General features: G+C 39.0%; 1 protein-coding gene across 3 annotated transcripts in view; it reads right to left on the reverse strand.

The window, feature by feature from the left end:
- Window positions 1–753: 753 nt before the first annotated feature.
- robo3 (roundabout, axon guidance receptor, homolog 3 (Drosophila)) overlaps window positions 754–21950 on the reverse strand; it is a 407285-nt gene continuing 386088 nt past the window's right edge. The window contains exons 23-28 of one of the 3 annotated variants that reach the window (XM_051931895.1): window positions 20646–20870; window positions 20360–20544; window positions 19411–19524; window positions 18857–19042; window positions 18151–18305; window positions 754–1744 (exon numbers count right to left, since the gene is read on the reverse strand). In XM_051931895.1, coding sequence (XP_051787855.1) covers window positions 1733–1744; window positions 18151–18305; window positions 18857–19042; window positions 19411–19524; window positions 20360–20544; window positions 20646–20870 — 877 coding nt within the window. In that variant the 3' untranslated portion in view covers window positions 754–1732. Of the gene's footprint in view, window positions 1745–18150; window positions 18306–18856; window positions 19043–19410; window positions 19525–20359; window positions 20545–20645; window positions 20874–21950 lie in introns of all 3 variants that reach the window. The other 2 variants (XM_051931894.1, XM_051931896.1) reach the window with 2 other exon arrangements.

The following is a 21950-nucleotide window of genomic DNA, read 5'->3' on the forward strand; positions in this document are numbered from 1 at the left end:
TTTTCTTTATGTATTTATTTAATTATTTCTTTCTTTACTACAGTGATACTGCATGCTACATGAAATAAGCCTTAAAATTAAAAATGTCACTTTCACTTGTCAAGGTTGAGCGGGCGGGCTCTAGCAAGTCCTGTGTTTGGATTGGTGAATCATCGGTGACTCTTTGGCCATCCAGGGCCACATTTATAAGCAGACACTTAAGATGCAGAATCCTGATGGTGAGTGCAGAGGTTCTTGAATTAAAATTGCGCTTCATACAGTAATTCTGTCTGAGTTTTTCTTGCTCTCATATCCTCCACGGATACACATGATCACCACTTTGAGCTGCACTTGGCTGTGGCTAACAGGCATAGGCAGAGCTGTGAGTGATCCCTTTACGTGTGATTCACCAGTCAAAGCACAGCACTCGCCAGAGCCCACCCTCTCTACTCTGACAGTACAAGGCATGTTCCATGGTGCGTACCTTGTCTCTAAAATTAATAAATGAAGAAATAATTAGTAATAACAATAATAAAATAATAAGACAAGTAATAAGAAGTAAGCAACAGAAAACATATTTCATGACATATTTAATTATTTATGTTCTCACACCATTTTACTTTTATTTATATTTTTTTTATACTAGTCAAGTCAGAAATTGTCTATCTTTTTAGTTGTTCTGGTGTGTATTTGAAGGAGTTTGTTGTTTGTTATAATTTACTAAGCTCCTGAAACAAGCTAAATGTCCTCCTGGAGACAAATTATTTGGAGCCGTGTGAATGTGCTCTGCATTGTATTCATCCCAGCCAGTGTGCCTCCTGCCTTGCACCCACTGCTGCACGGAAAAGCTCTGACGCTCTAACTGGATATCTGCAAAAGGAATGGCAATATGATTTTTCAGAGTACAAACACGTCCAGTCATTTTTTTTCCAAATTTATTTATTTTTATATATTTTTATATTTTTACAAAACAGTTTGACTACCAAAAAGTTAGTCAACAGTACACATCATTTTGTTTTGCTTGACCTTGTTTTTTTCCTTTCTTTAACAGGATAACATCTTTGAACTTTACCAACCCAGTGACGCCTTTCACATCTTCTGTAGAGTTTGAAACTCTGACAAGTCTTAGCTCAAAAAATAAAATTAAAATAAAAATAAAACCCCATAACATAACATAACAGCAGGCAGACACACAGTCGGGCTTTACTGGCGTGTCCCGCAACGCGTAAAACCAGACAGGACTGGAGCTCGCCTTGTGCTTTTCGTTTCTAACGGGACTTTATGCTGTTAGCAAAAAAGTGTGCAATTTTTTTCCTGTTTTTCAAGGTATGCTTTCTACAAAAATTGGCACATTCAGACATGAACGTTTAAAATATTGGACACGTGAATTTCTCTTATAAATACAACACATACTCATTCTCGCACGCACGCACGCACACACACATATGCACTCCCATTCGTACACTCTCGCAGTCCACATCCAAACACTACATGGAGAACAGAGAGACCTGATGACGTATATACAAGTGGATGTGATAAACGCAATCCTAGTATGCATAAATAAAAAAGGTGATAGTCCATTTATTTTTCTTCCTTTGTTTCTTTAAGCAACACAGAAGAGAAATGCCTAAGTTTTCTTCATCATGCTGAGGAAGCCAATATGTCCGAACAGACCGACGGATTTTCTGGATTCTTGGGCCATGACATCATGCTATTTTGTTTTCTTTTTGTTGTATTTTTTCTTGTCTTCAGCTTATCTCATGTCCTAGGAAGGAAATAAAAGGAATAGAAATCTGGTTTAAACACAGAGCATCTGACCTTGGGCAGGTTTAATCCACCAATATTAGGCCCAATCATCAGGTGGTCTTCTCCATCACACCGTTTGTCAAGATCAGGGTAGATTCTCTATGATGTTTATCATCGTTAATGGCATTCTGTCCAATGGCGGGTGTTTACCTTTCCTGGGATTCTCTGTCCAAAGCTCTTTCCTTGATGCTCATATGACTTCCTTTCTTTTATATCACTTCATATGGATTAATGAGCACTATAAAATGATTCTACTATAATTCGGCCATAACACCCATGAGGTCTATAAAGTGATTTTTTATCATCATCATATTACAGCTCCTAAGAAAATTCGGAGCAGATGCATTTATTTTCATTAAGATGTGCTTTCAATGCAGACTCAGATGGGGTACTATAATACATTTTAAATATAATTATGCTATAAATTTAAAGAAGATTCAGAGTGGGCTGTATAAAGAGCTGCAAGCAGGAGTATAAAGGGTCACATAACATGCTGCTAGTGAGAAACTCAGCCATTATGGGTTCAGACCCTTTCAGGAAAGTTGTTGACCGGATTGCTTCACGTGTGCAGTTCTAATGTTTCTAGGCTTCTTCTGTTGTTGTGGCCAATTATGCTACCATGGTATCCTTTAATGAAAACCCTCCTGAGTAAGGACTTCGATGTACTTGTACTATAAAGCAAAAATAATTTGTTTAATTAAAATTAAGCTCAGATTTACAAGGATAAGAATTCTAATGCACTTTAATTCTTAAAATCACAAAATCTGCAAAACAATTAGAGGGAGCTGTAAAGCACTTGATGTCACATGATGTTCTGATTTCTCTTATTTGACTTCCACATGTTATCAGCTTTTAGCCACTCATTGACTGATAAATATGAGCTAACTCATAGTAGGCAATCTAAAGATGGAGTTTATGACCTTCTAAAGCAGCTTCAGGGCTGCAGCGCCAAATACGAGCACATTCACAGGTAACACATGTAAACAGAAGATAGCAGGCATCTGAAATTAGAGTCAGTGAGCCGGTACACTAGAGAATATTCCACTTTGTTAGTTTTTTCTTATTAGCCATATTTTGAATTAACATTTATTTTTCACAAAATAATTTACATATGTATAAACACAAGCATCTGAAATTGTCAATAATTATCATCTCACCACTATGAAGTTCAAATGGAAACTGTGACGTTCAGTTGCAACGAACTGAGCAAAATCTAAGTTGTTGGTCCCAAGTCGAGTTATCGCACAGCTGGCATGCAGAAAGTATTTCCTGTTCCATGCGCCAGCTAAGAGGTCACTTTAAACAGATTTTTTAGAGAAAATTAATTTTTACTGTGATTTTTGCCCAATTATGAAATGCACTTAATTAGTATATTAAAATAACACCCAGTTTTGTTTTTCTACATTTCAGACCATGGCTCTTTGTCCAGTAAGAATGCACAACTTTAAACTTTTTTGTCAGCCGCTCTTGTGCTTTCTAGCTGTGACACTATACTGAATATCTTAATGTGAGCTTTGCTACAAAGGGAAGACGATGGGCGCTGAAGCACATTTGTGGTTTGTGAAGAGAAAGCTATGGTGCAACTCCTGTATTTACTTCAGATTTCAGTGTGAATTACAGTTTAGATTATAAAGCATTTAGCTATGATTTGTAAGAAGACTCCAAATGGGCCCAACACGGAGCTTGTATTTCAGCAGGATTTCATAAAGAACCATATTGGGGGTAATGCATTTTACTACATTTACACAATGGTTTATAAGAGATGTAAGACAATGGTTTATAAGAGATGTAAGTGCTGGCACTATAGTATTCTTGTATTGTCATCAGGCTTACAGTAAGAATAATAAAGACCCAGTTTTACTCTCTACATTGTGATGAACTATTGCTTGCAGTTTATAAAGCTCTGAACATTATTTTTGCTTATAGTGTTCTGTGAGGGGAGGGCAAAAGTAGGTTTACAATCGTTTGTTTGGAAAACATTCAGGTTATGATTATTACAGTAGCTTTATTAACTTTATTAACTCAAAAGAATGTCACAATGGCACAGTGCCCTTGAAAGTGCTCAAACTGCCGGCCTGTGAACTCACAACTGTAAACCTACTTTTGCCCACATTTGCTGCTGCAACATTAGTGATTTATTTCTGGATTGATCCATGGAATATCTGTCTACAGTATCTGCATTTACATTTACTTATTTAGCTGATGCCTTTATCCAAGGTGATTTGCATCATTCGAGGTAAAGTTGGTTACATTTGTTTTTCTGGCTTGCTCATGGTCAAACTGTGTCAGTAGCAGGATTGGAAGTCCAAAGCCTTAACCTCCATGTCACACTATCGGTCTGCTTCATGCCATGGTTTGTATAAAATCAGGCTATGCACTGTGTATAGGGCTTCATGATGCATTTTTATTATGATTAGAAAATAGTAGATAAGAAGGTGAATATTTGGAACAATAAAGTGACAGTTTTCTCCTGTTGAGGTTTGTATAAAAGCCCAGACTGGATTCTATAAGGTGTTTGTATTTTAAATTGGCAATGAGTATAACAAAACTCAGGACAGGCTCTCTAAAGACCTTGTATTGTCAATAGGATATTATTTGAATGAAAGCTCAAACCAGGAACTTTTATTACATTTTTCAGAATTAGTTTATGGCCATATAAGAGGTCTGACTGAGAGCTTTAATATGTTGTTATTGTTAATTAGTCTGTGACATAATACATGCATTACAGTCCATCTAAAGTTTTTACAAAGGCTCAGACAGGGCACAATAATGTGCTCTTCATTATTATTTGACTATCGCCTATAAGAAGATTCGGAGTGGAAGCTGTTCTCCATTTTTATTATTAGCAGGTTAAAGATCATCAGAAAATTCGAAGAATGGGCACTGCAAAGTGCTTTAATTATAATCAGCCTATACTGGCATGTAAGATGGTTCTGACAAGGAACTAGAAAACATTTTTATCAGACAATTAGTTTTTAAGAAGACTCAGTTGGGTAACTACTGTATAATGCATTTTGATTGTAATCAAGCTATGATTTGTGTGAGGCTGGAATCGGGATGCTATAAAGTGGTTTTATTGTTATCAGCTTATAAAAAGATTCACAATATATACCATAAATACTTTTGTTTTTTTGACAAGTAAGACTTTTAGTCTAATTATTATTATTATTATTATTGTTGTTGCTGTTGTTATTGTGCTGTGACAAATAAAAAAGTTCAGGCATGGAGCTATAAAGTATTTTTATTCATATCCGGCTAAGTCTCAAACGAGTACTCACAGTGATAGCTATAATACATTTTAATTATGATTAGTATAATTAGGCTTTGGTTTACAAGATTAAGAGTGGGTGCTGTAAATTAATTTTATTCTCATTAAGCTATGTTTCACATGAAAGCTCACACTGGGCACTATAAAGTGTTTTTGTGAAACTGGGCTCTGGTATATATGAAGGTGATACATTTTTGTCTTATTTTTTTGTGGCATTGGAGATGTTCCACACAGGGAGTTATCAAACACTTTCATTCTTCACAGACTGAGGTCCGTCCTGTTTCTTTTTGTTTCCATCGGTCTAAGGCCAGTGCGTAAGTAATGATGGGCTGTTGTAAAGCTTCTTTTACTGTACTGAGCCAATTGCTCTATGCCAGCTGTCAGAGACTGTGATATATAGTGATTTTTTTTTTTTTTCAAATCAATTGGTCCAGTCTGATGGAGATAAGCAAGCCCTTCACCTGAGATAAGTCAGTGTTGGGTTTAGGCTGCACCCACACTACTACATCTTCTTTAAAAATGGCAACTTTAAATGAAAACAATCTCCATCCACACTACCAGACTGCTAGAATCCTAACCAGGAAAAGAAAATCCGAGCACATTTCTCCAGTTTTGATGTCACTACACTGGTTACCTGTGTCATTCAGGATTGACTTTAAAATTCTGCTTATGGTTTATAAAGCCTTAAATAATCTCGCCCCATCTTATATATCAGAATGTCTGACATCTTATATTCCAAATCCTAATCTCAGATCCTCAAATGAGTGTCTCCTTAGAATTCCGAGAGCAAAACTTAAAAGAAGTGGTGAGGCGGCCTTCTGCTGTTATGCACCTAAAATCTGGAATAGCCTGCCAATAGGAATTCGCCAGGCTAATACAGTGGAGCACTTCAAAAAACTGCTGAAAACACATTATTTTAACATGGCCTTTTCATAACTTCACTGTAATTTAATCCTGATACTCTGTATATCCAATTCATTATAATAACTATCCATGGTAGCTCTAAAATCTGTACTAACCCCTATTCTCTCTTCTGTTTCTGTTTCCGGTTTCCTTGGCAAAAGCCACCACCATCTACTCAAAGCACCGTGATGTTCCAACAGTGAAGAATTAAAAGCCAGAAGTCAGCATGTCCATCATCATCAAGTCCTTCCGTGAGAACCCTAGACACAAGAGGACTATTTCATTTATGTTAGGTAGAATGCCCAGAGGGGACTGGGTGGTCTCGTGGCCTGGAACCCCTGCAGATTTAATTTTTATCTCCAGCCGTCTGGAGTTTTTTTTTTGTTTCTTTCTGTCCACCCTGGCCATCGGACCTTACTCTTTTTTTTATGTTAACTAAAATTGTCTTATTTTAATTTCTTATGTTGTTATATTTTTTTATTTACTGTTCTTCATTATGTAAAGCACTTTGAGCTACTTTTTTGTATGAAAATGTGTTATACAAATAAATGTGATTATTATTATTACCATTTTCACATCATTTACAAAGGTATCTCCAGCCACACTAAAACAACCAAAAATGCATATGATGGAGACATTTGCCTACAGTGGGCATACGCTCATCAGCGGAAACAGGAAGAGAAAGAGTCCTCCATGAACAGATGGCTACATTGCCAGCCACAGAATTTATCACAGAACTGTGTCAACTGATAAATTATTTGTCTTTTGCACAGGTATGCAGATTCAGATTGTAGCCAGGATCCAATCAGGGAAGGGCTACGTAATAAGCACAAACCAAACAGAGTACAATCAGAACCTGCATTTTTAAAATTATCCATATTCACCTATTTGCACTGGAATGCTGAGCCAGCATTTCCAGAAATATACACTGTTGGGCAGCATTTTCAAAATTGTCCTTTTCCGGGCATTAAAAATACCAGGGCAGTGTGGACGAAAGGTGAAAAAGGAGATGAATGTCTGCGTTTTTAAATGAAAATTTAAAAGTCGTGTGGATGTAGCCTTAGAAACTGCTGCATTTTCAACATAGTTTTTACAGCCCAACGTTACTGGTTTATATTGCACAGTGGTAACCATAATTGTCCTTGTTGTCAGATACATTCCACCATGGGCCTACACGTTTTGCACACTTGGAAGAGTTACTAATCAGCTTCTGGTTTATGAAGGTGGGCAATTGCTGTCACTTAGAGCTGCCTCTGCTCCAAGATGGCCTAATGAACCTAAAATGTTTAGAGACCGTGCATGCTAAGGCATGTTCTTGAACAACAATGGCTTCCAAAATGATAGTAGCTATCCTCTATTATTGACTCAGCTCTTCCAATAAAATCCCAATGTATTCCCAGCACTGCAAGAGTATGAAACAGGCCTGCCAGCTAACGTTATGCTGCTTTGAGATCTGAGGAACCTGAATGCCAGAAGGTGTGGGCCGGACCCTGTAAGGAGCTAAATTGCAACATAAATCCCACCGGGATTACATGCTAAATGGGAGAGAAGCAGAAAAAGAGAAGTCTTTAGCAGAAATTAAAGTGAGCCATCTGAACAAAAGAAATCAGCTAAGTGAGAGGTTGCTGACCTTCTTTGCCTGTAAGGAACTTCTGTAACCTAATGCACCATCCCAAGGGGAAATGCTGCTACCTTTTGTCTGCCTGAGCTTTCATGTTTCCACTTTGGATATCTGAGAGGCCTAGGGGTAATCAAGGTTGAGGGCATAGGGGGCAGGGGTCTGGTGTTATTAAGGGCTTGGAAGGTGTCTTTCTAGGCTAGAGTGGAAGTGACTCTAGAGCACCAACTGCATGTGCCACATTGGGCACATTTGACCAGATCCAATGCATAAAGTAACAGGAGGCTGCGGTGAGCTGGATGACAGCATCTTCTGTGCTTGTGACCACATCAGAATGACTTACAAACCTGTCTGTAATTCAGAAACCCTAATTATCAGATGATTTCACTAACAGTTTTGTGATCCATAGATATTATGGCCATAATTCTTATATTATCTGAGTTTCTTCCTTGCCCTCTTTCTTATTTCTGTCACTTTCAATACTTTACTTTACCAACAAGTGCAGGTCACTATTGTACAAATGCTTACATTTCGCAAAATACTTTATACATTCACAGCAAAAGTTGAATTAATCCTTAATTACAAGAGAGGGTATCATGAAAATGGCAACTCTGGGTGCATGAAAAGCAAGTTAATAACTGTGAAAGTGTCACTGAATGACAAAGGAGGGAACAGTGCATGTAGCAGAGTTACCTTTCTGAAGTCAATAAGCATACTGTCCTTCTCATTCAAGGGCAAAGTGCTCCATATTTGTGACTTAAAATAAGAAATAATTTGAGATTACTTCACGCTTTTGAGAGACATAAGAAGCAACAGACTTGTACAGATTTATGGACCATCTAGTGAATCAAAAATAGGGATTATAGTGGATGAACCTGAGAGCATGATAACCTCAAAGCTCTGAGCATATGCTTTGTCTTAAGGATTTTTCTCATTGTGCCATGTCTGTTTGAGGATTCCAAGACTGTCAATTCTATATTCACACTGTGTAAACGAGTATGTTTTTACAGTAAGTGTACAATAAGGATGATGATGGATTGCAGTTAAGGCCATGTTACATTACATGACTTTTCCAGTGCGCTCCAGTGAAGGCCCGCCACCTAATGTTACATACCCATTAGTTCAGTTTAAGTAATTCGTGACATGCCCCAACCAACTCAAACAGGTCTAATTTTGTCTTTAGTCGTAGGGGTGGGCTCTGTGTGCACGAAAGCTGACAACCAATGAATGTTCATCCAGAAGTACAATGCTTAGACTGCAGTGACGAGGAATAAGGAAAGTGTGTGTTTTGGACCTCACAAACAGAAGAGAAGCTCAGATGTTTCATGTTTTTCATACCACGACAGAATGGTAAAAAGTGAAAAGGGACATTATTGTGGTTGAACTTGTTCTACCTGTTAACTCTTCATACAGCATCATCCCCATCAGGCAGCACTTTATTGGCTGCCACATAAAGGGACATTGATGACTATGCTGGAAAGTCCTGATGCAATCACTAAATATGACTTGCCAGCAATGTCCAGTCAAATAAGTCGGCACAGTCCAGAGATGAGATCAGCAATTACAATTGGCATAGTCTGACATACTCTATAACTAAAAGTTGCGTAATGTGACATCAGCTTTATACAACACAGCAAAAAAGAATACGTACTGCTGGGAAAAGTCATGAATGGAGGAATCACAAATTGTTTATTAATTTGCCTAGTAACAGTGCTAATGTGAAAAGGCACCATGCAGAGTAAAGAATGATCTTATGAAGAGGACTTTTGCCAAGTAAGAATGCTGACTATGATATATACCACATTGTATACACAATACAATTCATTGAAAATTACATACATGTTTATGAAAAGTGTTATATAAAAACAAAGAAGAAGTGGACAGTTTAACAAATAATGCAACAAAGCTTTATCTTATGTGGTGCCGTTCTATAGTGAATGCCATCCCAAGACTCTGCACTCTGCAACTACCAATAAAAAGCACAACTTCTAATAGTTATTACATTGCAGCAGAGCTTAGGTAGGATCAAGGAGTTTCTGAGGGTCATAAAAAAGAGTCAGAAGTGGAATCCTTCTGTTTTAATATTGAATCCCTGTAAATGGCAGTTACTGAGTTATAGACACAGGTTTTTAAAATGCTTTGTGATGCTGACTACAACAGTAGCATGATAAAAATGACTGCTTAATATTCAGGCAGTGTTGCAAAATATGTAATGGCAATGCCTACCATTATACGTTATAAGTACATACTGAACAATAAATTATAATAAAATGCTTAACATATACAGTACTATGCAAAAGTTTTAGGCAAGTGTGAAAAAATGCTGTAAACAAAGAATGCTTTCAAAAATGGAAGTATTAGTCATTTATTTTCATCAATCAACAAAATGCAGTGAATGAACAAAAGAGAAATCTAAATCAAATCAATATTTGGTGTGACCACCTTTTGCCTTCAAAACAGCATCAATTCTTCTAGGTACACTTGCACACAGTTTTTGAAGGAACTCGGCTGGTAGGTTGTTCCAAACATCTTGGAGAACTAACCACAGATCTTCTGTTGATGTAGGCTTCCTCACATCCTTCTGTCTCTTCATGTAATCCCAGACACACTCGATGATCTTAAGTTCAGGGCTCTGTGGGGGCCATACTATCACTTCCAGGACTTCGTGTTCTTCTTTACGCTGAAGATAGTTCTTAATGACTTTGGCTGTATGTTTAGGGTCATTATCCTGCTGCAGAATAAATTTGGGGCCAATCATATGCCTCCCTGATGGTATTGCATGATGGATAAGTATCTGCCTGTATTTCTCAGCATTGAGAACACCATTAATCCTGACCAAATCTCCAACTCCATTTGCAGAAATGCAGCCCCAAACGTTCAAGGAACCTCCACCATGCTTCACTGTTGCCTGCAGACACTCATTATTGTACCGCTCTCCAGCCCTTCGAAGAACGAACTGCCTTCTGCTACAGCCAAATATTTCAAATTTTGACTCATCAGTCCAGAGCACCTGCTGCCATTTTTCTGCACCCCAGTTCCTATGTTTTCGTGCATACTTGAGTCGCTTGGCCTTGTTTCCATGTCGGAGGTATGGCTTTTTGGCTGCAACTCTTCCATGAAGACCACTTCTGGCCAGACTTCTCCGGACAGCAGATGGGTGTACCTGGGTCCCACTGGTTTCTGCCAGTTCTGAGCTGATGACACTGCTGGATATCTTCTAATTTCGAAGGGTAATAAGCTTGATGTGTCTTTCATCTGCTGCACTAAGTTTCCTTGGCCGACCACTGCATCTACGATCCTCAACGTTGCCCGTTTCTTTGTGCTTCTTCAAAAGAGCTTGAACAGCACATCTTGAAACCCTAGTCTGCTTTGAAATCTTTGTCTGGGAGAGACCTTGCTGATGCAGTATAACTACCTTGTGTCTTGTTGCTGTACTCAATCTTGCCATTACATGAAACTGTCTTCCACAACCTCACCTTGGTAGCAGAGTTTGGCTGTTCCTCACCCAGTTTTAAGCCTCCTACACAGCTGTTTCTGTTTCAGTTAATGACTGTGTTTCAACCTACGTGTGACATTGATGATCATTAGCACCTGTTTGGTAGAATTGGTTGATCATACACCTGACTATAATCCTACAAAATCCCTGACTTTGTGTAAGTGTACCTATAAGAATTGATGCTGGTTTGAAGGCAAAAAGGTAGTAACACCAAATATTGATTTGATTTAGATTTTTCTTTTGTTCGCTCACTTTGCATTTTGTAAATTGATAACAATAAACAATCATTATTTATATTTCTGAAAGCATTCTTTGTTTACAGCATTTTTTCACACCTGCCTAAAACTTTTGCACAGTACTGTATAAGCCAAAAAAAACTTTCCAAATGTTTTTAAAAAGAACACTTGCACCATAAAAACTACATACTATATATGGAACAAGTATTTTCGTGCACACACTTTAACTGTTAATCTAACACTGGCAATCATGCTATGTACTCACTATGAAAGACCCTAAATATGAAATAACTGACTGAGACATATATGAACAGGCACCAGGAATTGATTCTTGGCCTGGCTACTGCCCACGTTGCTTGAGAATTCTACCCGTGTTTATGTGTTTTCTTACTCCGGGTATGCCATTTCCTGGCACACCCCATGTTAGATTAAAGAATGACTGTTAATGTCTGTGGAGTGAGTGTCCTGTGATGAACTGCCATCTCATCCTTGCACACTATGCTGCCAGAACTTGCTGCAGTCCCAATAGTTCTGTAATGTTATAAGCAGGGGTGGCACGGTGGCGCAGTGGTAGCGCTGCTGCCTCGCAGTTAGGAGACCCGGGTTCGCTTCCCGGGTCCTCCCTGCGTGGAGTTTGCATGTTCTCCTCGTGTCTGCGTGGGTTTCCTCCGGGCGCTCCGGTTTCCTCCCACGGTCCAAAGACATGCAGGTTAGGTGGACTGGTGACTCTAAATTGGCCCTAGTATGTGCTTGGTGTGTTTGTGTGTGTCCTGCGGTGGGTTGGCACTCTGCCCAGGATTGGTTCCCTGCCTTGTGCCCTGTGTTGGCTGGGATTGGCTCCAGCAGACCCCCGTGACCCTGTGTTCGGATTCAGCGAGTTGGAAAATGGATGGATGTTATAAGCAGGTTCAGAAATGTGAAGACTGATGGATGGATTACTGAAATATGAAAGATGACTACGAAAATGTTCATGAACCAACTCTTAGTGATACTGCATACTATGAAAAGATTTTTTAATAAGCTGTATATATTGACAGACTGATGAATTGTTTTGCAGTGCAACAGCAGGGCCATAATGAAATGTGGTGCATGTAATAAAACTTTTCAGAGTAATGGACTGGCTTTTAATACACTTAGCAGCAGTGTGAACTAAGAAAGGTAATATGTATCATAAAAACGGATAAATAAGTATCACAGTAACTGATACATAAACCTACTGCCCTATAAGCTTACTGTATTTGTGGATTAAAACTAATAAGGTAATGGATTGTTTCATCTTAATTCATTTAACTATACAGAATCAACATGGGCTGGAAAAGATAAACTTTGTATAAGTTTTTCTTTTTTAATTCACCCCACGCCTGCTCAAAAGATGTCTCATCAGTAAACAAGATAATAACATCAACAGATAGGGTGTATGTCCTAATGTCTAGGGGTTTGTCTGTAAATCACAACATCGCACATTCAACTTGCCCTGTAGTTTTATGCACCTATACTGCTTGAAGCCCAATTAAAATAATTATATCTTTAAAGTGCTTCGGGATAGTGCACTATACCCAAGGTGTAATATAACACAAATCAGTCAATTCATTTACTGAACCTTCTTAATCCAATCTTTCTTTGTTAAAGTTAACTTATTAGGATCAAGATAAGCAGATTTTGAAAATGAATGAATAAGTGCTAGTGATGAAAACCACAAACTCACCGCAAATCTGCTGAGTGAGGCGTTCTAATGCAGTAAAAGAAGATTACTTCCTTTAGTCTAGGTTCTGGGGACTTTTCCAAAAGAGGTTAGATGGAAAGATTTAAAGTAACGCCTAATGCATTTTTCTCTACATATTTAACATTGCTGAGCTTTAAGGACATCCACAGCCCTAAGGTACATCTTTAAATCAGATGCTGTCAGACAAATCCAGAATAAAGGAGCAGCTGCATTTAAGGATTAGGACATAGAAAATACAGTGATTTAACAGAGGCACCTCCGGCAGGTAGCAGGAACTGAAAGGCAGGTAGCAATCAGCATAACGCTTTTTTCTTTTTGTCTTTCAGGCTCTGGGAATGAGTGTCCCTGACCTAGCCCGTCTGCTAACAACCTGACACTGAGCTTTTAATCCTCTCTGCCCCAAGGCCTGAGGCCTGTGCTAAATTGACGCTAAGTAGGCGAAAACCTGACATTTTGCCCTCCTTCTGCCTGTCAGGGTTAAGTCTGACCACAGACAGCCACAGCAAAGGAAGTATGTTCAGAGGGAGAAAAAAATTCTAAAAAAGACAGAGGCTTACAGAGGAGAGAAATATTTATAGTCTCATATGGATATTACAGTAAATGGGCCTTGTGAGGAAAGCTATTGCCAAAAGGGAGAACATTTAAAATGTCTGGCTAAAAAGGAAATGATGTGGCCACCTAAGAAGATAGAAACCTTGAACTTCATATAGAGTGTGTGAGGTCTTCAAATAGCCACCCACAGGCACTGCACCATCCTTAAGTGCAATCAGATGTATCCATACAGATGTACAACCCATACAGATACTGTGTATGTTGGGGAGGATGGGTCTTATATACACTATATAAGATACACATGCTATGCTGGTCTAAAACCTAAGGAAAGTCTTCAGCTTATACAACCAGTGCTGCTTTTTTGGTATCTTTAAATTGCCTCCACACTCCTGTACCATGCAGGCATTGTGCTCTCTTCAAGTGCCACAGAAACCCTACAGAACACCTCATATAGGTAGAGCATGCAGAGGGGGTCTTCATATTCATAATAAAAGTACAATCCTGGGCTTAAATTAATAGAAAGCATTGAAAAAACTCTCTGACTCATTAGTTGCGCTCTTTTAAATAAGGGAAATCACAATTTTATAAAGCCAGTATGGAAAATTTCCAACCAGGGAGAAATGGTATGACATATACAGGTAGTGGTCTTAAGATAAGCTTCCATTCCAAGATACTTCTGGGCATCTTCAGTGAAGAGAGGTCACGAGCATATTTACTTATGTGGCAAAATTTGGAGGAGAATGATACATCCTGTACATCACTCAGGTGCTGGTTGGTGTTTTCAGATAGCTCTTTCTTCAGATATCATGTAGACAATGTGCTCTTTTTCTGCCGAGCAAAGTCTCCTTCTTAAATGTTAGTGGAAAATTAAAGATGAAGAAATACCACAGTGTATTTTATACAGTCATAGTCTGCGTGTTTGGGTAAAGGGTCTTGATATAACTAGTGCAGGATACATGGAATTTAATGTAAAACAATTCTCCTAGTCATGTTGTCAGTGTGGTAATTTCATAAGTGAACAAATCCTGCATTTTATGGCAGAAGTCTGGGTCTTTAAACAGTCTCCCTCTCTATATATCATACAGCCCCTATGAAGTCACCATCTCAAATGTGGAGATGTTCAAAGGAGAAAAAAAAACAGTGCTTTATACCAGAAGTCATTGCGTCTGTGATCTTCGGGCAGGTATTCTCCCACTTGCAATCCTACACTTGTGCTCTGGTATTATGAAATAATAAGCGGACCTTTAGCTGAGAGGACATGTCCCAGCCTCTTATGTATGAAAAGTATCTACACTGTATTCAGGCAGTATTCAGACCAGCCTTGTGCAAAAATCATATAAATTAATGTATTCCTCTCATAAACCAACATATAAAACCCCATAATGACATATTGAAAACAGGATTTTTAAAAGTTTTGCAGTTTTATTAAAGATAAAAGAATTGAAATATCACATTGACACAAGTATTCAGATCTTTTACTGTGACACTTGAAACCTGGCTCAAGTGAATCCCATTCTATTGGTCATTGTTGAGATGTTTCTACACTATGTTTGGAGTCCATCTGTGGTCAATTCAATTAACTGGACCTGATTAGGAAAGGCCCACACCTGTCTATAGAAGGTCCCACAGTTGCCAATGTGTATCAGAGCAAACTTCAAATCACGAGGTCAAAAGAATTGCCAGGAGAGCATAGAGAACGGATTGTGTAGAAGCACAGATCAGGGAAAAGGATAGAGACAACTCTATGAATATTCTTGAGAGGTTCAGCCAGAACCAGATCTGTAAATTGCTATCCATCAACGACCTTCACCAAACCTGTTAGTGCCTGAGATGATCTGCAGAGACGAATGGCAGGTGTGTGAAGCTTGCCATGTCATACTCAAGGTGAGTCCTGGCTAGGACCACCGCCAAAGGGGCTTTAACAAAGAACTAAGTAAAGGGTCTGAATACTTGTGTCAATGTGAAATTTCAGTATTTTATTTTTAAGAGATTTTCAGTAATTTCCTGTTTTTGCTTTGTGCTTCTGGTTAATTGTATGTTACTTGACGAGGGAAAAATTATTTTAACTGATTTTAGCACATCCTGCAACACAACAAAATGTTAAAAAATTAAGGGGTCTAAATACTTACTGAATCCACTGTATATGTACTGTTTATATACTATATACTATATATATATATATATATATATATATATATATATATATATATATATACACACACACACACACACACGTATATAGCCTGTGATATTCAGATGGGTCTTCACTAAACCACAAAAATAATGTGCTCTCACAAACCTGACAAGTCTCCAATGCATCATACACAAACTGTGATGTCCCTGTCTTGTGCAGAGGACTTCAAAGCAGATTAACATGGAAGACTTCAAAGGAGGGAGAAAATCTGTCCCTTGTACTACTGGTGTGTAAGCTCCACATAGGTCTTCCATTATTTTGCACATTAAGTGTGTTCTCATTCAGCTAACAAAAGTCTCAAATAGATCATGGACATTACTTCAAAGGAGAAACAGAAACCCTGCACCACTTAGACATAGTGTGTGATGTTTTGATAGATAGATAGATAGATAGATAGATAGATAGATAGATAGATAGATAGATAGATAGATAGATAGATAGATAGATAGATAGATAGATAGATAGATAGATAGATAGATAGATAGATAGATAGATAGATTGATTTTATTAATCCCAAGGGGAAATTCACAAGGAAATTCACAATTTTTAACAAGGTTGTCTGCTCCCTCCCTGACAAAGATATGCAAAGGTGTTCAGATGAAACAAAAAGAAGATATTAAATGGGCATACAAATGTCTGTGCAATGTGGAGGAGAATACTTCCCTTCTCTAAAGGAATCTCCATTATTTTCTTTGACAAAGGGAAATATAGTCAACCACCTCCATTGCTAATGACAGTTTCTGGATATTACAGTCACTATTAAAAGCATTCACACCCTTAGAGGTTTGCACATTTTATTGTTGTTCAGCGCTGAATAACAGTGGAAAGCCAAAGCTACAGAGGAACAGCTTTGAAACAATGTTAATGTTCTGAAGTGGCCGAGTCAGATTCCAGATCTCAATCCAATGGAGAATTTTTGGCTGCACTTGAAAAAGGCTGTTCACGCAGGACCTCCATGCAACCTGAATGAGCTTGAGCAGTTTTGCAAACAAGACATAATAAGGGGAAAGTGCAGTGTGCAGAGGTTCAAAGCTGAGAGAGAGAGAGAGAGAGAGAGAGAGAGAGACCTGAGCACACAGACTCCAGGCTGTCACGGCTGTCAAAGGTGCATCGACTGAGTCCTGATTTGAAGAGGGTGCATACTCATGTGTTGAATTACGAGTTTGTGTTGTATATTTATAATTAATTTAGACCACTTGACAGAGATCTGTTTTCAGTTAGACATTAAATAGCCTTTTTTTGTTGATCGCTTTAAAAAAAAAAAAAGCCAAATTAAATCCATTGGTATTCAATATTGTGTAACATGAAAATGTGAAAACGGTCAATTAGGTGAAGAAGTTTTATATGCACTGTAAATAAAAACCCAAAGCACATCGCCCACTATTGCTTTGGCTTATTTGTAGGGAAAAATGTGCAGTAAAAGGTGTTCTCTGGTAACTTCTTTGAAGTAAAGACACAAAACCCATACTCCTGTAGGGTAATCAAATGGTCATTCACTAATTAAAAGAGTATCGTATCAGAGAGTATGTCACACATGTGTGATGTGGGAGTGTGTTGGGTGCTCAGATCAGGACAACACAAAGCTCTTCCACTTCAGGCTGAAGAGTGGAGGAGGAGTCTTCTGAAGATATGTGGTATTACTGCTGGTGGCGTCCAAAGATACTGCCCTTCCCATGTTAGGTTTCTGTAAACCATGTGATGGTCAGAGAGAGCCAGAACAGCCAGCAGAAGCACTACATACTTGACCGAATCACAGTAATCGTTTTGATTTACCTTTTTCTTGCCTTTCCTATTTACTTTATTATTAGTGTTGTCATTAATAAAGGCGAGTCTCAGGGAGACCCCAACACTACACAATGTTTTGTTCACTTTCTCCTACAAGTATCACAATAAGGTACGTTAAAAATCAAGCAAGAATATAACGCAAAACATTTCAAGTTGATAACAAAAGGTTCTTTTCTTTATGGGTGTTTGAAAAATCTGGTTATTATTGTTTTTATTGAGTGTTTAATATTTATTTTAATGAGGAAATATTCCAAAAGGCATACAAAATTTTGAAAACGCTGTTTTTTGATGTGCAACGGAATATGATAAGAACAGATGGCAGCAAACACTAATCCAGTTTTTTTTTTATTCCACATTGATAGCTCTACCCTCTCCATGTTATTTATTTCTACTTTACCCCCTACAATACTATTTATCACACATTATTTTTATTTTCTTTTTGTCACTTAGTGGAAATGTGAATCTTTGCTGTGACTGTGCCATCCTGGGACTGGCGTCTGCATGTTTTAATCCATGTGAGTATTTGTGGAGCAGAAAAGTGCACAGGAAAATGGCATCATTATAGTTTAGTGAAACATGTTTCAGCTCACCTCACTTCTTTCTGCGACTCCCCTGCTCCTTCCAGATGCTTGACCCCGTGACCCCGTTGAACCCCTGGATGAAGAACTTCCTGTTGTGCAACAATTGCTGGAAATCTGGCCTCTAGACATAAAGTTAGGTTTGCTGTATGGGATGATATCCTCTTCTGAAAAACAAGATACATTTTCAATTGACATCACCTTTCCAAAGGCTCTGTAGAAGATTAAAACAACCTGGAAGTTTTTGGTAAAACACATTATGGCCCCATTAATTATGAATTAATTACTGGAAGCAGATGGAAAGCTTTAACTAGAAAACCAAAGCCTGAAGAGTGAGAAGGTGTATTGAAGAAGCTGAATAGCTTCTTTTGGAATTGTAGGACTTGGGAAATTCTTAAAGCTGTTTGTTCATCAAAAAGATCAATAGTTGAAAATTATTTAGATGGGGAGCAAGTTTTTGGAGAGATAGCTTTCATGAATGCATAGTGAAACTGGGATTTTTTGTCTTAAAAATAGAACAGAAATTGGGCAAAACTGGTACGGATGGAAATATAACTGTTCTCACTAGTATTTGACTGCCACACATTATCTCCTTGCTAAAAACGCTTTTTAATACCCAACAGATATTTAGTCCAAGATAGTGCAAGCTTGTGCTCCAAGAATACGGTGTAAGCATGCTTGGTTTCACACCCCCCCCATTCACCCTCTACACCCTAACCTTCTCTGTGCCGCTGCTGAGATATCTTTCTTTGATAATTCACGTGTTCTGGCCTGCGTTCCACAGAAGATGGGGTGCTAACATCTCTCTCCAGGGATGTCCGGCTGCAGTCCAGGCCAGCGTTGTATTCCAGTGGGCCTTGTGGTTGCTCCTCATTAGGTGGAGGCTCAGGAGGTGGTGGGAGGTCTATGAAGAGATGAAGAAGAAGGAACTAAGCACAAGCTAATAAGGAAAGTTCACTGTAGGCGTTAACATAGAAACATTGTAACCAAGGATATTTGAAAACTGCATATTATCCCAAAAGCAGATTGGTGGCTATCAGTAGTACAGCAGTCATTCAAGAAAATCACTCTGTACCATCAAGATCTGCTGAGGGTTCAGAAATGATGGAACTCAGAAACACCCTTAGATTTCCTGAAATAGGAAAACTGGCGTATGTAAGAGAGTGCTCTATGGTTTGGAAGCTTTGTGTTTTCCCATTCACAAAAGTGGACTTATTGTTAGGGTGGCGTGTATAAACTTGTTTACCACACTCCAAGAATAACTCAACTCACCTCCCTGGTTCAGGTCTCGCCGGTATTGGCCTGCCTTAGATGATTTCTTCTTGGTCCGTGACTTCTGTGTAGGGGGTGTGTGACTCCCTTCAGGAAGCATTTGTCGTATCCGACCTGTTGATCAACACAGAATTGTCTCTTAACTTAGCTCTTCTATTCTTACAGGCAACATGACAGGGAAGTGGTGGGATGGGTGGAGTTGAAAAATAATCCACCTCGAGTATTGTTCTCAGAGAACAAGTTGATGAAAGAGTCCTTGTTGCTAATAATGAAAACATATACCTTCAGTGTGTTTCTGTTGCCCAGTTCAGCGTCCAAGTCATCTCCCACCCAGTGCACCTAGTACACCTAGTATTTCTCCTCAGATCCTAGTAATCCTGAAGTCCCTTCCCACCAATTTATATACCTGCAGTCAATGTGTCTCAGGCAATTTCAGTGCAGATCAGACATTGTCCGAGTAAGGAAGTCACATCTCCCAATACAATCACTAAATCTTAGTGTGTTCTTAAGTTACCCCTCCTCCCATGTCAGCCATTCACACCTAGTGTTTTATCCTGTTTACTTTCTTGCGTTTCAAATAGTGACATCCAATGTATCAAAGTTAAGTTTCCTCACCTGCCCTCTCAGCATAGGCACTACACCAATGCATGTCCTGGTGTCACTGTACCTCTCTGTTCAGTTACTGTCTCCTAGGATGTCCTTTAGTCATATTCTCTTTTAGTTTATTTTTCACATGCCAGGTGTTTTCTCAGTTTCATTTCTCTCTCTTATAAATTATCTCCAATTTATTTTACCTTCCATTTATTGACTGATGCCCTTATTCTTATCTGTCATACTAGGCCATCAGCCCCATTGTATGTCCTATAATGAACTCCATTTCCCTGTCCTCAGGGATGGCCAGGTGGCCCATTGCTTAAAAACGCAATGTTTTTTGGACACTGTGACTTACCTTGTATTGGTGAACTGATGTTCTCTGCACTCAATGCCGCCCCCTGGCTGAGATCTCGCCGGTGGCCGAGTTTCTGCACCAAGCTTACATCTGCAGTATCCTCCACTGATGAAAGGTTGGGGTTAGACTGTGTTAAGGGTGGACTCGGAGCTCGAGGCACTGCAACTGGACCACATGGTATCCTCCTAAACCCAAACACAAGGCAAGAGTTAAGTTTATATAACATACTAAATGAACATCATGGCTTTCTCCTAGGTCTGTTAGTGCCTGGTCTGAACTCACATACCTGGGCAATTGAGGCATGTCAAAGTGGTGAAGACGGGGAATGTCCTCAGAAGGCCGGCTTTCCTCCCGTGGTGATGGAGTTAGTGTGGCAGTGGACTGATGTCCATACGAGGCAGCTGGAGAGGATGCTTCACCACGGGGAGGTGGGGCTGGCACATCATCAGAAGCATTCTCTGTCAGGTAGGTCCTTTCTGGCAGTGGGGGACACCAGTCCTCTCCATCTGAGCTGCTGTATGAAAACTCAGTATGTTAGCTATCAAGTAACGTAGCTTAGAAGATGAACTGGCAAGAAAAGCCTTAGCTTCCAAGAAAGAGACACTACAAACAAACATTTCACTATAGTTAAATCAGATTTGTGTTGGCAGAGAGCAAGTCTCCAAGTTAACAACTAAGTCTCATGCAAGTCTATCATTAACTTACAACAGTCAGAATAGTCTTACTGGGAAACTAAAAGTGCAGTTATGCAAGTCAACATATATCTACCAAGTAACGGGAGCAAAATCCTCAAGTTATCCTGTCAGTACAACTCTAATGGAAAATAGAAATGATTCTCCCTCTCATACCAGTTACACTGGCAAGGATGACTCAGATATACACATTCAAATTCTAAAGAAGTTACCATAGTGTCTAATGAGACTTTGACATAACAAACGTTTTACTAAAATTTCCTCAAACATGGCAGATGCCTAAAACACAAGAAGCATTTAAACACTTAGAAAGACTGGCCTTCCTCCTCATGTGGCAGCGACACAGAGCATAAAATCATGCAGACACAGGTCAGCAGCCACATCAAACAGGAGAATGGGGAAAAAAAATGGTGATTTCAGTATTTTCCATAGTGACATGATAGTTGTTGTCAGATGGGTTGGTTTGAGTATTTCTGTAACTGCTGACCTCCTATGACATTTATGGACAATTTATGGTTCAAGCTGATGGAAAAGATATGGCACCTCAACCATTCAATTATGGTGAACAGAAAAGCAATTCTGAATGAACAACACATTGAACCTTGAGGTGGATGGGCTAGCAGACAGCAATGTTGGGTTCCACTCCTGTCAATCAAGAACAGGAATCTGAGGCTGTAGCGGGCACAGGCTCGCCAAAACTGGAGATTTAAAGACTAGAAAAGCATAGCCTGGTCTAATGAAACAATTTCTGCTGAGGCATAAAGATGGCAGGTTCAGAATTTGGCACCGACAGCATGAATCCATGCCCCCTTCTGTCAACAATTCAATCTGGTGTTGGTGGTGTAATAATGTTTCCTTGGCACACTTTGGGCCCGTTAATACCAATCATTTGTTGTTGA

Source organism: Erpetoichthys calabaricus, chromosome 9 (genome assembly GCF_900747795.2).
Source record: "Erpetoichthys calabaricus chromosome 9, fErpCal1.3, whole genome shotgun sequence".
In the NCBI taxonomy this organism is placed as follows: Eukaryota; Metazoa; Chordata; class Cladistia; order Polypteriformes; family Polypteridae; genus Erpetoichthys; species Erpetoichthys calabaricus.